General features: G+C 39.0%; 1 protein-coding gene and 1 long non-coding RNA gene across 4 annotated transcripts in view; one reads left to right on the top strand and one right to left on the bottom strand.

Moving 5' to 3' along the window:
* Positions 1–17,535, top strand: part of LOC121097790 — a 72,433-nt gene that overhangs the window by 16,225 nt on the left and 38,673 nt on the right. The gene's annotated exons all lie outside the window — the stretch shown is intronic.
* LOC121097786 (receptor-interacting serine/threonine-protein kinase 2-like) lies at positions 166–15,471 on the bottom strand. Of its 3 annotated transcripts, XR_005831084.1 has the most exons (13): positions 15,376–15,471; positions 12,717–12,879; positions 10,327–10,480; positions 9,979–10,134; positions 9,692–9,840; positions 7,857–7,906; positions 6,703–6,864; positions 5,868–5,953; positions 4,223–4,291; positions 3,274–3,442; positions 2,246–2,398; positions 1,761–1,891; positions 873–958 (listed from the first exon to the last, which is right to left on the bottom strand). XR_005831084.1 is itself a non-coding variant. In XM_040615087.1 (12 exons), the coding sequence occupies exons 2-12, from the start codon at positions 12,863–12,865 to the stop codon at positions 636–638; spliced, it is 1,620 nt and encodes a 539-aa protein (XP_040471021.1). In that variant the 5' UTR covers positions 12,866–12,879; positions 15,376–15,471; the 3' UTR covers positions 166–635. The 3 variants fall into 3 exon arrangements, 2 of the variants coding, with proteins under 2 accessions (XP_040471021.1, XP_040471022.1); XM_040615087.1 differs by lacking the exon at positions 1,761–1,891 and having other exon boundaries at positions 166–958; XM_040615088.1 differs by lacking the exons at positions 1,761–1,891; positions 12,717–12,879 and having other exon boundaries at positions 166–958; positions 15,376–15,461.

The following is a 17,535-nucleotide window of genomic DNA, read 5'->3' on the forward strand; positions in this document are numbered from 1 at the left end:
TTCCATTTAGAAATACTTTAAGCCCCACCTCTCTGAAGTACTGCTATTAGTGCCCCATTTTCAGAGCATATGTCCATTTGTGAGTGAAAATAAAATCACTTATATGCATAATACAAAATTTCCAAGTCTTACTTCAGAGCCTGTTGAGGAAATATTTCGATTCTCTTAAGCCTTTCACCCTAACAGCTGACTCAGATACAAGCTCAGTGGAAGGCAGTATTTTTTTTTCTCCTCATCCAGTACCCTGCTGTTTGCTATCCTTATTTGGAAGGATTTAGTAACAGACGTTCTTCTGTAGTGTGACCTCCAAAAAGTCATGATCCATTTTCCTCCCATGTCAAAAATCAAGGAAATAAGGTGTCATCTCATTTGAACTATATTTGCTCTGGCACATGTTGCACTCCTCCCATCTCTGAGGTCCAAATTAGAATTTGTATTACAGTCTTGGTAATTTGTGCAGGCAGCAGTTGACTTGACCTTTTAATCCAGCTAGCTCTTTCCACTAGAGGACTAAAATCATGGGCTGTAAGAAGGATTGACTTCAGTCAATGGGTTATGAGGAATTAACATGAAATGTTGCCATTCCAAATTACCAGTGCTCTGATGCATGTCAAAAACTGCAAAAAAAAAGTCAGTCATAACAACAGCCTGTTTACCTTAGAAGGACAGTCTGGTCCATGGCTGCCTTGTCCCAGAGGACTACATTTAGTCACTGAAAGTACAGTCACTACAACCTGTGCTGCCCTCTCTCCAAGGCAAAGGCAAGTGTCCAACAATGCCCGAGCACGCCCAGTCACTGTGGGATAGGAGGTAATTGTTTCATAATCCATTCGGGACAACGTTTGCTGTGAGCGAAGGACATCAAGGATGTGGTTGAGGCGTCCTTCTGTCATGCAGTTCAGTATGGTCTGTCTCTGGCAGGCTAGTATTTGACAGCCGTTTCCTTTGCAGCAAGGATCTTGAGCGAAAAGAAAACAGAATGAGATAAACCAAGTGCTCTTTCTTTCAAAAGCTGTTAGCAAGTGATAGCACTAACATCAGAAATATAAACTCAGCAGAGGAAAGGAGCAGGAGGAGTTAGTTTTATTTGCATTCTGTGTTCAAGACTAGTCCAATGTGTTTTCATCTTTTGTTTGAAATTCACAAAGATCAGATTACAGAAAATACGTGTTTGTAAAGATTATGAAGTGCTCAGCTTGTGTAAGGGGAGGGGAGGAGATTTTCAGGTCTCACACTATTCATCTAGCATCTTTATCAAACTTTATGCAAAGCAGCTTGGCTCAACACAGGTGAGAAAACTGTCTTGCAGAAAGTGGAACAACAGATGAGAGGTAGTTCAGGGCAGCAGGACCATTTGAAACACGTGGCATGAAACTGGGAGCTTAAATATACGTCAAAGCCAAACCAGTAACAAAAGCAATACCTTGGCAAAAATGGTCAGGATCTTTGGGTTCTGCCTCTTTTCACAAACTGATTAGAATGCTTAAGTACTGACATTATACCGTAAATAGCATACACCAAGAGAAAATTAATAACCGAAAGCCATTGCTGCTTTGGAGAACATGCCTGTGTCATTCTGATTTCTGATTGTTGCCGGTAGAGTTCTGTGATGAACTTTTCCTGCATTAATTAGTCTGTTGATTTCTCCAGAAATTACATCATCACTCAGAAGTGAATTGAAGGGGAAGGGTATGGCCAGCTAGATGTGAGAACTCTCACAGACCAGTTTGGAAGGAGTTAGCTCACAAAACTTCACCTACAGGCAGAAGCAGGCTTCACAGATCAGAAGCTGGCCTCTGCTGCCTGTCAGTAGGAAGAACTGAGACCATGTAAGGAAATGAATGGTACCCCCCTCCTCCTAGTCATCTATTTCTGTATTCAGTACCCACTTCTGTAGAGGTATAGAATACACGGCTTAAAATTACAAAAACATAATAAAAAAACAAAACAAAAAAACCCCTCCCCAGACTTAACTAATGTATTTCACATTTCTCAGCCTGAGCGTGACGGCGGAAGAGAGCCAAGCCAGTGTTCTCAGTGCCTGAATTTCTCAGAACATATGAGCAGCTGTACACAAATAGACTCATGAGACATTTGTATCAAGTGTGGAGGAGTTACTACACTAAATACCTTAAAACATGTATGAAATTTAGAGAGATCTGTGTCCTCCAAACCATAAACAATTTAATCACCAAGATCTGGCCAAGGAGAATATTGCCAACTCAAACTGGAAATGGTGTCTTACCTGTCACTGCTTGTTCAAGATGCATCGGCTGGGATCTGTGCTTAAGAGCCAGTGGTGGCTCATTATGCTGACTGCTTCCTTTGCCTGCAGTTGAACCAGATAAAGGAATTGTGCAAAAGGAATTTGATTTTCTACAGTCAGAGCCTGGGTGATCTAGAAAAAGTTTAAAATGAGTAAGATGAGACCCCTGAATTGAACAAAACCAGAACATTATGCATGTCAGCTACTGCAGAAATCATGAAGACTGACTTCAGAGACTTACTTATTACTAGCTGTTCTTTGGGCCATTATTAATACATCATTATTCCTAAGAAGATTTTAGCATATGTCACTACACACATACAACTTTTTCAAACTGTCTGTAGGAATTTGTTTCTGATGTTATGGAACGTTCTGTTCTCTCCATAAGTCTCATGGCTATTGATCAGAACTAAAATGCCTTGGAGATGCAGATGTTGCTATAAGTGAATTGATTTCCTATGGCTCAACTGTTGTATCCAAAGGCATGAGGAGTACAGAAGAAGCTTAAGGAAATGTATTGCTTCTTGACACAAATTTAAACACTTTAATAGGACAAATCCACATTGGAAAGGCAATGGAAGTTACTTATATAGGAATGGTGATTCCCCAAAATCATTCACATGTTCCTGGAAACAGTCTTTTTAAAACATATCTCTTTCTTACTAGCAAGTTACAAAAAAGGAGTTATTCCTAGTGGCACAAGGCAGCGTAGTTCCCAGGAGGGACTTGTTCTGTCAGAAGCAACAGGCAGTGTTTGATGTGGGAGGGAAAGGCAGCTGTACATGTCCAGGTTCTAAAAATAATTTAGCAAGAAAGGCTTTTTGAGCTATACATTTAATGAAAAGATACTGCGGCATCTCTGGTTTTCTGCAGGGAACTCATGCTTCAGATGGAACCAGTAGAGGGCACAGCTGTACTCTGAGAAGCGACAATTTTACATGGAAAATAACCTTTGTATATGGAAGAACTGATAACATTTATCCCTGAATATGTTTTAAGGTAGAGACCTTTCTTTGTTGTTGCATTCTGTGGGGCAGTATTTGACAGACCCATCTCAAGAATATTTTCTCTTCCTGCATTATTTGCACTGCTATCAAATAGAAGAGTTGACAAGCTTGGCACCACAAAAGGATTTTTCTTGCTGATTAAGTGGTTGGGTTTTTGTGGACAGATAACCTGGAAAAGATCAAAATAGAGAAGAATTATCTTCTTGTAAAATTTCAAAACCATTTTCTAAGTAGTTTTCTCTTGTAATGTAAGGCTGTAGTATCACAGTGCAAGTCAGGCTGGGTATGCAGCTGTTGAGCCTACAGACATACTTAATTCAACTGTAGCTAATTAGCTTGGGTCACTGTGGCAGCACAGATGCAAAGGCTGATTGTCCTAGGGTTTACTGCAGCCCTAGACTGCTTTTGCAGCGTGTGCTGCCAGCAGCCTTGGTGTCACTAGAACCTGAGCTGTTGAAAGCTAGCGCTGATCCGGGCACATAAGCTTCAGTTCTCCCTCTGTATCTTGTAGCATTGGCAGACCTGCCACAAGTGCCAAAATAACTTTGAAAATGGGAGTTAACTATATTTTGGAATCACCACAAAGCAGTTGGCCTTGCTTTAGGAAAACTGGTTGAAAAAAGCTGGGAATTCAGCCTAGGACTTTCTCTAGCCATTGTTTTGAACACACTACAAGCAAGGTTAGATTTCTGCAATTTCATTAGGACCCCTTCAAGACAGAGGGGTTCAAAGCAACTTTTAAGCGGAGTAGGTTATTTTTGTAAAAGCAGCATCAGAGTCAGCTGCTTGGAAGAAGGTAAAACAGTGATGTTAGTTGGTTAACTGGATGGAGTTATCCTGGTTAGGGACATTTTGCTCCACAGTGTTTGCATTCTACATTGTTAGGGCTGGCAGGAGAAACAAGCAGCTAATGAAGTACTCTTGTAAGACTGTCATGCCATGTACTCACCTCTGAATTGCATATGCCCATCTGCAATGTGTATATTTCTGAACCTTTGCATGCATTAAGTGCTGTCTCCTGGAAAAAAATAGCACAGGCACTCTAGTAAGTATACGTATGGTTTGTTCAATTCACAGTTGTCAGGAGCAAGAATTTATACTGACACTAACGATTCATACTGACAATATATATTATACTCCAAGATGCACCAATCTATGTAACAGTGAATTGCACAGAACAATTTTGCTTTCTAACATGTTAAGTGTGCATAGAATCTTAACAAAAAACCACCTCTACCTTGTTACTTTTTCTGCTGTTTCAAACTTATTTTAAAACACAGTTTTGAGTCATGCAGGGGAAGGTGAAAATAGCCCTATGCTGAAAGAGAGGGGGAGGGGGAGAGATATTTGGCTCACTATAACATGTTTTCCTTTAAGTATACAGATGGCAGGGCCATCCTGTATTTAATATGCCAAGGTGTCTGCAGTAAGGATGTGTCAATACTTGTAACATTTTTCCATTTTGTACACCTGCAGCAGATTTGCTAAACTGTTTATTAGCTCCTATACTTCAACACTTAGGAATCAGTCCACTTTCAAGAATCTCCAGTAGCATTTTCACAGTTGCTTTGAACATATTGTCAGTTCAGTTGTTTGAACCATAAATAGTGCTCCCTGCTAATTTAGCCAATAGAAGAATAAAACCTTGCTCAAGGGAGATCAAAGCATTAAATTATGGATTATTTGGCAGCACAATCCTAAATAAAAATAAACTTCAACAGTAGTAAAAATGACTTGGACTATAACCATGCCATCTATTAAAACATCAATCAAGTCTGTTCTGTGATCCCAGAATGTGATTGCAACATGCAGAAATAATCCAGTGTGCATTGACATAAACAACTCATGTAAGCGCAGCAATGAAACCAACAACGCAGCACAGGTTGTGTAAATCCAGATGGAGTCAGAATATTTGTTCAAGCGCTGAAGCATGTGTCACTGGTTTCACCACTATGACTAAGTTAACTACATAGGATATAGCTGTATTTGTGGCAGTCAGATTTGTGCCAAATTTCCCATGGCAGTGTAGACATATATGGAGTCAGCTGTATCCCTTAGTTGTTGGCTGTTCCCCGTCCATTCCTGTGGTATCAGAGAACCCTCTTAGACCCTAGGACAAGCGTGTCTTGTGCCTGAAGCACATCAATTTAGAAGCAGTGAAGTGTACAGAACAGTGCTGATACTAATATTGCTACAACAGGTACAAATACTGTCCAGATTTTGGACTAAATGTCTTCTAACCAGTACATACAACAAAAATTATCCTTGATTTTACCCCTAATCTTATCAGCTTGAGGTTGATACTTGTTCTCATTCACATGGGCTTACCAGTCTGACTACAGCTGGTGACTGGAAAGAAGCAATTGGATTTTTATATTCACAGGTAGCAACTGACATAGTTTTTAGATAAGCTCACATTATCTATTTACTGCAATTCCTGAATGAACCTGAGGTGTCAAAGGGTATTCTCCAGCTCTTGGCATGTACAGTGAATCAAAGAAGACAAAGCTTTTCCTGTTTTGGAGCACAAAGACTGCCATAGAGAGAATCTAGTAATGTCCTTGTAGGAGTACAAAACTTAATTTTGCACTAACCTTTGCATCCATCAGATTGTAGATTGCAGTGGAAATTGCCTCCTTATTTATACTGGTCAAAATTCCATGTAGAAGTTCTACACATTCTGCAGGGGTAATAAAGCATTTTAAATACCACGTTGCATCTGAAGTTATGTATATATTTAGGCATCAGCCTATTTCAACTAACTTTACTATTATGTTGAGTAGCTGAATGAACTAGATGAAATTAGTTTAATATAACTTCCACTTCATACCTCCTCCTGGTTTTCTTTTTGAATTGATTTTAAAGAATGGTTACAGTCACATTAAAATGGCGTTTTCTTAAATGTTTATATAGATGTAGTGAACTTACTTGTGAAAGATTTACACGTGACTATAAATCTGTCACAATAAAGCTATATGCAAATTGGTTCCTCATCACTTCAACTTTGAAAATTTGAAAATCCTCAAATACCACAATTTTAACATTTCTTGGCTATCCTTTTTAGAAGCAGATGATAAACATAATTCCCCTGAAGTAAACAATGTTAGCACACTTCAAAGGGAATTGGTTATGCATTAGAATCAAGAAATGCCCAAGACAGGTTGATCTTTGTTAAACCAGTATATATAGCTGATAATGTCACTTCCTTTATTTGTACTAATTTTTACTTTATACTAAACATCATTTTGTAGATAAGTAAACCATTTCTGGTAGGAAGCTTCAATTAGAAAAACCATCTACAGCACTCTGTTGATCTAAACACTACTTCCACTTCAGTTGTTCTGTCAATGATTTAGAGTGCTAGAGCAATGTTTCCAGCAAGAGTATCTCCATCCAAATCTTGCAAAGAAAGAAAGCCCCCAATGTTACCTGCAATACATGGTCTACAATCTGGTTCTTGATGCCAGCACAGAGTGATAAGGTGCAACAGTCTGTTCCTCTCAGGCAAATTGCTTGGTACAAACTTTTCTGAAACGCCAGGCCGCAAACTGCTGCATATTCCTGTCAAAACTTCCAGCAGTGTTGTTTGACCTGCAATTTATAGGAAAATGTCACTGCAAAAACCATTAAAGACCTCAGAACTCTCTTAAAATTATATACAGAAGAAGTTATTTTGTGTATTTTAAAACAAAGGCTGCTTTTAAAAATGCAAAACTGTATTACCACTCTTGTAAATAGATATGCTAACAATAACTGTAACTGCTTAGTGCAACAGGAAATTTCAGCATAAAGAACTCTGTCTAAATAATGCCACAAATGGGTGTGTAAATACGCCTTACACCTGCGTTACAAGAGTTTAACTCAATGTAAAAATAAAAATAAAAAAAATTACTTTGGGCAGCCACAAGATGGCAGCCATAAGCTGTGTGAACATTAAGATACTATTCTATGCAGTATTTCTAAAAGATCCTCAGCCTGTAAAATGACAAAGAGTCCTTCAATCAGTTTTGCCATGCAGAATGGAGCTCATAGGAAAGAAGCCTTTCACTGATCTCCACCTCCATGAAACAGCGATCATTCCTAGACTGTGACAATTATTATATAATGCTTTGCAAACTGAATGCTTTAAACCTGTGCACACTTTCATCTCAGAAAGTAAGATTCCCTGCTCGCTTAAGAGCATTCAGCATGAACTGGCATTTTTTGATGGGGATGTGAAACTCAAAGCAACTTTAAAAAGAAAATCCTGCTCATCCAGTTAGCTGCTTGCCACTAAAATGTTCCCTGATTTTAAAATGACAACTGTCAAATATAAAGTCTCTCCCTAAAGGCAACATAAAACCCAATTCAGTAACAGAGTGCTTCAGCAAGCACAGAGAGATGATACAAGTGGGGTAAGAAGCTATGCTTTCCCCTTCATCTTTACATCCCTTAATGTGGAGCTTTGTGCTGTAACAATAGTAGAAGGCAAAGGCACATCTGAAAAGACAGTGCTGTTCGTATCATAATTTCCTTACAATAAGGGAATTAGTGGAAAATATTAGGGCAACACAAAGTCTGACATGAACAATAGAGATAAATACCTTCAAAAGGTTTCTGTCTGCTTAGGCTCTCCCAACACAGTATTCCAAAACTGGGAAAAAAAATAATAGAGCAAGTTTAATGGCTTAAGAGAAAGGAGTTTTTCTAGACAAAGTCTATAGAAGTCTTTCCTGAGAAACTTTTCCCTGCATTATTCAGTTTTCAACTGAGCTGTTCTTATAAAATAATAAATGTATTAGAATTTTTTTTTCTTTAAACATAAGATCAATTATAATTACATTTCCGGTTACCATCCTGTTTCCTTTTGCTCTTGTGAGTTTCAGAACCTTCTATTCTCCTTTCTCTTATAATTTACAAGTATTGTAAATAGCAATTGAAAGAGCTGCAGTTTTCAGCAGGTGTGAAAAGCACATCAGTTAACCTACAAAAAACTTGATTCTGACCCACTGTGCGCCTGTTTTCTTCAGCAAATTTTGATGGGGCTCCAAATACCTCTTTCCTCTTCTAACATCCCAGGAAGTATTCCAGTGATACCATAGATCTACATATATAACCCACAACTCAGATGGTATAAAACACAGTTGTTTGTTAAAAAAAAAGATCAGTCTGCAAAATCAGAGGCAGAAGCAAGGAGGCTGCTGGAAGAGAAAAAGCAGGCTATGGGTGAGTCACAAGCAAAGCAGTCAAAAGGGGAAGAGGCGGTTCTAGGATAAACGTATCTGCTCACTCATGTATCTTGCTGTAGTGCCCAATTACAATGTTTAAAAGAACCCCCTCTTCTGCCTAATTTCCACATAAAATCTGAAAATGCTTTTACTTAAATACCCCCTCAGAAAGTATTAATGCAATATGGACATACATGTAACTTACGTGTATTTAATATTTCATTTATAACACAGTTTTGTTTTCTCTCTTGCACCACTGTCTAGCCATGCACCTATCTCATGCACTGAGTCACATCTGAGCATCTAATTATGTAAGAATGACATGCTGGAAAATTAATTATGCTACCTGAAAGTAAGCCTCCACTCTTCCTGCACAAAAATCTTATGTTTATGAACAACATCAGGTTAGTCACATCACTTAGAGGTGTCCTCAAGTGTGTGCATTATTTGACTCACCGTAGAGCCTGCCTCTGTGACTATAGAACAGGAGTTTAAATTTGTTGCTTCCATAAAAGCTCTGAAAGGGAAGAGTGGTTGTGCTTAAAAGTTATTGATAATGTTAGTGCACAGGCTCTGTATGCCGGTTGTGAAGATGTATATCCATACAGACATTAGTTGCAATTTGAGGTTGTCTCATTTATTCTCATTTATTGCAGCAACCACAAAGCATGTAACAAATCCAAAAGGGGGGTGTGGCAGTAGGTGATCTTCCTCCTTTGTATAAATCACTTCGTTAAAAAGTATGAATGCTTTAGTGGCTCAGTAAGTTATTCCGGCAGAGATTCCATACGACCTTAAGGGGACGCTGCTGCAAGATCTTTTTTTTTCACCTGGGCCTCATATCTAGGCATAAACAGTTCCTCCTGAAACTAAAGCTAACACGGTTCATGCTTAGAAACTATGTGAAGTAGTTAATAGGTTTCTAAATGTACATTAAAGTTCTGGCAGCTGTGTTACACTTTTTAAACATCTAGGTCCGCTATATAAATGTTTATACGATGAACTCTGAGAAGAGTTCGTAAGCTTGGTATATTATTCACCAGATATGGGTAATTCCAAATTTAATTCACTGCTGTAATTGGCCTCACATGAAATACTACATTATGTAGATCTGGCATTTCTAGTGTAGTGTCTTTGAAAATAAACATTTTGGCAACATTGTAGAACATAACAAAGACTAGGTATGACCTGCCCTTAGAAATCCCGTTCACCTGTAAATATCACCTTCCTGGGAAGGAAGGCCTCCTTCAAGTATTTCAGGAGGGAGGTACACTAAGTCCTGGCAGTTCCTCTGGTTGCAGTTCTGCAGGTCTGACCTCAGTTGCTGTTTCCTCCAGTTGGTTAGACCATAATCTGTTAGCTAGAGAGATGGGGAAAAAAAAGAGTAAATTTTAGTAAGAATACCTCAAGTCTTGGTATTGACTGTTAGGATAAATATATACAACAGTAGGAAAATCATTGGATTTTACATTAGTAGGCTAAAAGTAGAAGCTCCTACCTTGGCTCTGTACTGCGTATCCAAAAGCACATTGGAAGGTTTCAGGCTGCAGTGAGAGAAAGCAGGTTTGAAGCTGTGAAGGTGATGCAGCCCTTCAGCCACATCTGACAGGATCCTTATGAGTAAGGGAAATGGAAGTTCTGGGTACAGCTGACGCTAAGTAACACAAAATACAGGTTTTGGTAGTCTTACTATTGACATTTTCATTTGACAATAGACAGAGGTACAATACAGAAGCTAAAAAACATATTGACTGTAACTACTGTCTATAATTTGCATGCTGATTGTTCTCTGTTGGCTGACCTTGTAATTAATTTTGTCACATAAAAGATGAGTTCTTTTATCTACCTCGTGGATGAGCGAGCCAAGGGATCCATTGTTCATCCATTCAGTCACTATCCCCACAAGTCCATGATACTGGTAAATCCCAAGAGAAGGCAGGAGACGTTCAGACTCATAGCATCTGACACTTGCTATATCCTGAAGCAGCAACTTCCACTCCCTGTAAAAAAGAAATGGTTAGAGGCAGGTGAGACTGAAGGGAATTTCAGCTAGACATGAAATAGTGTAGAATATGGAAACAAGAGATAGCTATATGGCTGAACACAAGCTAATATAATTCTACCAATAAAACCAGTATTATATCATCTTCCAAACAATTGTAAGAAAATGAAGCAATCCCTTGTGTAGTATATTTTTCTAATATAATAGATGGTATAAAATAATATAAAGACCTCTGGATGCTTTACTATGAAAATAAGAGCACAGTTTAAGGCAGCATTGAAGTGTGAAGGCAGGAGAAATCCAAGTGACATGAAATACTATATTAGGAAAAATCAGAACTTGTATTGTATCCTCCTGTAATTAGTGAGATCCACATTTACAAGGAAATTATGATCTTCCATGCTTATCTAATGGGACCATGTTATATAGATGATCTATGATACAGTATGTCATAGCATGATATAAAAGTGAAGCCAAATTCAGATTTAATGTAAGCAGCACCACTCTAGTGACTTTGCCAAATTTGATTCATGCTCAACTGCAGTTGGATTGTAGACCTGAATTCAAACAGAGTTTATTTACAGAGAGTAACAAAGCTTTGCTTTTATCGTCAGGAGAGTAAAGTTTTCTTGTCTAAGGATTTCAAACAGTTACTTCTTCATGCACAGGAAACACTGAATTCAATTGTGGATTTTCATAGAAATAACTGAACTTCTGCTACAGGTTCATTTTTTTTTTTTTTTTAATTGTATGTTTGCTTTTAAAGATCTGATTATCTCTATGGTACTTGTGATCTGAAAAATCATTGAAATTAATTCAAAATTCAGTTGATTTCAACAGACCTGGGGCTCATTCTTATTGTTCTAACCAGCCTTTACATTGAGACTTCAGTTTCAGTTTCTCATATTTACTGTGTTGATTCACAAGCTTGTAAAACTGATCGCTGGAAGTAATTCACAGCCCCACCTGTTCTAACACTTATTTCCACAAATCCAAGTATCTCTCATCTGCATAGTTTTTGCAGCCCAAGTAAAACACAGTTTATTCTCCTAGCTTTCCTAAACACTGTGTGATGTTAAAAAAAAAAAAAAAAAAAAAAAAGATCAGAATGGTAGAAACGGAGAGAAGAGCAAAACAGTGGCTTTTAGTTTTAGGGAGCAAGTTTGAGTGAAAATCTGGATAGCATGTGAAATTCAAAGCAAAGCAAAATGTTGATATCTGTAACTAACTGTTTTGTTTTGGGGTTTGTTTGTTTGACTTAAAGAAGGTGTGGACAGAGCATGGAGGAAACATTTTTCTTTAAACAAGATACCAAACAAATAACATTTGTTCAGATTACAAAATTGCTGGACTTCTATTGTCTAAAAACAAGCAATCCTCCCCTCCAACCACAAAAAAACCTTAAAATTTTTAATTGTTCCCTAATTCTGGCAGCATTTGGTTTTTGAAGTATCACTGTCAATTTAACAGTTTAAAAATATTTATATCAAATAATGTTATTCCCTCCCTTGGCTTTATAATGAAACACTATGTATTTGAGTAGGACACTTGGTATTTTACTTTAACAAACACCACCTGAATGGCAGGATTCTCAATTGTTAAGAGTAACTAGTTTGTAAGTTCACATCAGACACTCCTTTTCTGATAAACAGTCAGGTCAGTGCATTTCCTAATATGTTTTGCTATTGCTTCACCAAAAGTACCTTGTGGTTATTTTTGGAAGCTTTGTGGTTTTGTTGCACAATGGAATTTTGTGGTCAGTAGGCTGACGTCTGTCAGTTACTGCTTATTTGTTTTTATAATTAGGACAAGTACACATCTCACAGCCCTGTAACCCTGACCATTATCCCTCCCTCCTCCCATTGCTCTCCTCTCACCTACCTGTACATGCTGGTTTAGATTAAATTCAGCTGAGATCTCTTTAGGGACCTCCAGGAAGATGTAATACCATAGCATGCTGAGTACTACTGATCAGAGTCTGTAGACATTATTATAGTAGAGATATTATTTCTTCAGAATTACACTTTACTTCTATAAAAAATTGTAAAAAAGCCATAGAGCTCGTTTCTTAGTATAAGTGCCTCCAAGTTGCCTCTTGGCTAGTCAGGATTTCTAGGAAGGGAGGTATGTTTAGGGATCAGATAATCCTGGCCATGCCATGATTCATTCTACTGCCATCACTGCAGGTCTGTGCTCCCCACCTTTGTGGTTAATTGGCCAAAGAAGACACATACCTCTCTGTAGTGTCCTGGCTGGTCAGTAGCTTCACAGATATGTGAGTGTTCCAAGAAATATGAAAGGCTTTGAGTGCAAAGCCTGAGCCTGTCCTGGTCAAGGTAAAGCTATCCAGATCTTCCTGGGCTACTACAGGTAATGTAGCCATTTCTTGATGGCTGGCTTGGGGGAAAAAATGGCAGAAAAGGAAAAGTTTTAAGAACTACTTTTTGTCACTACAACCAAAGCACAGTGAAGCTGCACCACCCCTTACTTCCCAAATAACTATTACCCTAATCTAACAGGCTTCCTTTTACCACTCTGTGTCAGACTTTCCGTATAAAGATGGGAAAAACGCCCTAATTGCAAAGGAGTGTCTGGACTATAACCTGCCATCTGAGCCTGCAAAGGTGCTAATTAATTGCTCATTGTTATTTCTGATGACTCTGAAACGTTGGGCCATTATTTATAATACAAAATGTGATATTAAAGTGGTGCTGAATTATGTAGACAACAAACTAGTATCTTACATGCTAGACAAATAGAGTTTCCCTGTTTCTTATAAAAAAGGCTATTATTCAATAACTCATGTCTGTGTGTTCTGCATAATTCTTGCATAGCTTCTTTAGTACAATGTCTCCTGTGAACAGAAAAGCAAGGCAGAAGGCCAGTTTCGTGCTGCTGTAAGATGGCAGAACTCTGTTAAATGGAGCTGTGTCTTTGTAGCAGCCACTAATTTGGCCAATACTGTCTCTACACAGTACCTGTCTATGACCATCCGAGTGTCTCAGACACGTTGCATGGCACTGCATGTGGATTAGAGATAACCTCTGCAAAGCATCGCCGTCTTACTACACGAGCAATATTTTTAATTACATCTGTGAAGCTACTTTAGACTAGAGATAAGCAAAAGTCAGTGGTGAAAGAGGAAAACAAGAAAGATAAGAAAACAGATGGGATAAACCCATTGGTCAGGGTTACTGCAAGATCAGCAGTCAGTGAGCCAGAATTCCAACTAGAATACTCCCTTCAGGGTCCAGTAGACCAGGGCTAGAAGACGAAAGATGTGAGGGAGCAAAAGTAATAGGGCCAAAAGTCTGAAGTAACCGTGACGACTGTTGAGTGTGAATTGTGTTCTTCTAGAAGACAGACTGTACAAAAATTGCTGCTGGTATGTAGAAGGCCTGTAAATCTTCTGACTTTGGGCAGATCATTTGTTCTCCGTGAGTAAAAGAGAAACAAAATCTGGAAGCTAAATCAGCCTATGCTCATGGCTGAACTGCTTGTAGTTCATGACCAACTTATTTTCATAGATTCATTTCCAGTTGATCTCAGTATCTCAGCTGTGCCATGCAGGTGTATTCACAATCAGAGGGGGTACTAAGCACAGTCTAATCTCAATCAAGAGCATCTAATCACAATCACAATGGAAATAAAAGGTTCAGCTTTAGCAGTATTTGATTCTGATAAGAAAGCACAGTTGAACTTTATGCTTTTTGTTAGATTCTTGTAGCTTGACAGGAACAGCTGCCTTAGGTCCTTCACTTAGGGTTTTCTTACATATAAATATATATATATAAATATACATCCAATATGGTATGAGGCTGATGAACAGCTTAAGAGTTTCATAAACTTTGGAAAGATTCCTCTTAATGAAGATAAATTTCCAAATAAGCCGTTTATCCTTTAATGTTGCAAAGAGAGACCACGCATCTACAAAACCTGGTTATGAAGGAGGTAATCAGAATGCTGGCAGGAGGAAAATTATGCCTAATTTTTGTTATATACGACAATAAGTAATCATTGAAATAGCCAAAATAATTTACTCCAAACATAGTACAAGGAAGATCAAACAATGAATACAGGTTCTAAACCATTCCTGAAAGTATCTGTTTTTATTTAAAATTGGATCAAGTAAAGCTATAACTTGTTTTTTAAACTCTTGCTAACTAGCTACTTAGACAAAAGTAAAAGCTAGCCATCAGCTCCTATCTTGGATTTGAAAAATCTAATTTAACTAGAGATTTTTTAAAAACAAAATGAAATTCGCTTCAATCTTTCTCTATTACAGGCCATGACATGCCAAGCACCACTCTCCCTGTGTCCGAGTTGTACATTTGTTTCCACACCTTGACCTAAACTTATTTGCTGATAATCACCAAGAATTTAACCCTAAAATAAGAAATCTTTTATTTATTCAGGGTGCTACCCAGATTCCTAAAATAGTTGGAAGGACTAATCATGGAATTACAGATAACAGTCTCCCTCTACCCCCCGCAGATTACAAGTTTGGTACCAAAGCCATTTTTTCAGTAGTTCCACTCTTCTGAATGCTTTTTCCTCCTAGACCCTTTAAAATAAACTCACTATCCACCCACAAAACCAATATTTCGTAGGTGACTTCTACAACGAAGGGTTTCACATTATTTTTAAGTAAGATACTGAAAATCTCAGACAACTTTTACATCCTCCCCTAGCTGGGCAGGCAGGGGCAGGAAGGAGACTGCTATAAACCCGCTTACGTCAAGTTTCTAATTTTAAAGGTCATTTTAAAAAAGTAATTCATAGCAAAGATATTTGCCTTAGTATGAGAGAAACTCTGCATAATGTTAATACACAAAGGACTCAGTAATATGTAAGGTTAATGCACAGATGACACAGAGACAGAAATCAACTTACCTCTGGAAATACGGGCATAAAAACTACAGAATGGAGTGAAACTGCAGCAGATACCAAGTGCAAGTCCTCTCTGAACTGCATTCAAACACAGCTGGAGCTGTCCTGCCCCTGAGTCAGCTGCCTTGTTGATCTCTGCTTTTATTGGCTATCTGCAAACATCCACATTTCCTGGTCGGATATACAAACTGTAACTCTTTAGTGACTGCAGATGGGTTTTCACAAGCTGATTCATTACCTGCCTGTAATTAATAAGAGCGAGTACAGAAAAAGAGCTTGGATAGCTGTTTTTTCCACAATAAGGAATGCCAAGAGGGGAAGCTATACAGCAGTGACAAACACCGTATTGGATACAGCCCAGACATGGAAGCATGTAGAGCTGTGTGTAGATTGTGCAGCTGATGCTTATCTTTGCAGGAGATCAAGCCAACAGCACAAGTACAAAATTCTCCTAAACTTTTTAAGTTGATCTTAAAACAGGAAAAAAAAGAAGCTCGTTTTCTGGTTAGAGGGTATGTAAGCATAGGGGTGACATTAGGTTGCAAAATGAGGATCAACTGGCTGTTGAGCAGCCCTGCTGAAAAGGTTGGGGGGGTGGTGTATGGTGGAAGTTAAGTCGATCATGAGCCAACAGTGTGCTCTCATCATGAGTGGGGAAGATTGCATACTAGGCTAGATTAGAAATGCAGTCACCAACGTGAGAGAAGTCATTATGCCTCAGTACTCAGACATGGTGAGGCTGCATCTGAAATACTGCAGTCAACTTTAGGGCCGTTAGTTCAAAGAAAATGCTGAGAAACCAGAGAAGATGCAGTACACAGCTATCAAGATGATCCCTTAGAGCACATTTTACAAGAAGGAGGTTGAGGGAGCCAGTCTTGGTTAGTCAGGTGAAGGAGGCTGGGGAGGAGGTGTCTGCTGGAAGCCTACAACTACTTGAAGGTCGGTTATGAAGACAGAGCCAAATTCTTATCCCTAGTGGCAGACAACAACTAGAAGCATAGGCAGATGTCTGTACTTCAGAGGTTCAAGACAGATTTTCTCACCATGTGTGCGGTGCAGTACTCGAATGGGCCATTGGGCTGCGGAGTCTCCATCCTTTAAGGTTTTCTAGGCAAAGCCATGGCTGACCTGATCCAGCACTGCTGGTGGTTCTGCTCTGAGCAGGAGGCTGAGCTAGAAAATGCCAAAAGTCCAAACCCGAAACCTCTGTAAGGCCTAATTGTGTTCCTGCCAGGCCCCTGGTGTATACATTTGCACTGAAGGTTGATGGGACTGCTGGATGCAGGGTGGAGACTTTAGGAGAAAGTGGTCATTTCAGTTGGTCCCATTTATTCAGACTTTCCACTCCATGAAGACTGTCTTTATTTATAGAGTCTGACTTCAAAAACCAGTGTCAGTCAATGAGATTCTGTCCACAGTCTTCTGTTGGGTTTGGATCCAATCCTGACCCCCCACCAGGGACAGGACAAGCAGTAGGGCACTTAGCTAATCCTCCTGTGATCACAGGAAAGTCCCTTATATCTAAAAATCACGTGGCTAGGGCTCTGTGGCCTGAGAGGAAGCACTACAAGTAGGAAGCATGGAGGACGCTTCCACGTGCTATGTGTTATTTCCCGACAGCTGTAGCTATCTGACCAGCATCAGCAGCTTTCCCTCACCCCTCCACAAGTGAAATTAGTACAAGGGAGCTGAAGCAGCAGAGATAAAACAAGGGGTCTGTAGCAGTCCTGGAGAAGGCTAGAAGCATGTCAAGTTGCTGTGGCCACAGGATCCTCCTCTCCTTGGCTTTGATTTATCAACAATGCGTTCACCTGTGCCCATAGTCTACACTTATGTAAAAAGTACCTTAAAAATGGTTTCCCCTCTTTAAGGTTTTAGCCTGTCAGGCTGCAGCAGAATCGCAGCTGTTCAAAATCCGTACAGCTAATTAAAGAAACTTCTTAGGGGGAACTTTGTAGACAGTGTGAAGGACTTAATTTTGCAGAAATTCTTTGAAGTAGTCTTAGGTATTTCTGTATTTTTAGAATATTGCGTGCTGGGGAAGCAAAGTACTAGAACAATCCTGCATTTGTTTACTCCCTTTGACTATTGTTTTCAGTTTAAAAACCCCTCAGTAAAAAACTACAGAGCTTAATTTTAATCCTTATTTGGAGAAACCAG

This window comes from Falco naumanni, chromosome 15 (assembly GCF_017639655.2).
Source record: "Falco naumanni isolate bFalNau1 chromosome 15, bFalNau1.pat, whole genome shotgun sequence".
Taxonomy (NCBI): Eukaryota; Metazoa; Chordata; class Aves; order Falconiformes; family Falconidae; genus Falco; species Falco naumanni.

What these genes read in the sequence shown, in the direction of transcription:
- LOC121097786 (XM_040615087.1), bottom strand. Translation starts at nt 12,865, where the DNA reads ATGGCTACATTACCTGTAGTAGCCCAGGAAGATCTGGATAGCTTTACC. An exon ending in GAATGCAACAACAAAGAAAG is followed by an intron (nt 2,399 to 3,273) that starts GTCTCTACCTTA and finishes AACTTTTTCTAG; the next exon opens with ATCACCCAGGCTCTGACTGT. An exon ending in TCTTGAACAAGCAGTGACAG is followed by an intron (nt 959 to 2,245) that starts GTAAGACACCAT and finishes TTTTCGCTCAAG; the next exon opens with ATCCTTGCTGCAAAGGAAAC.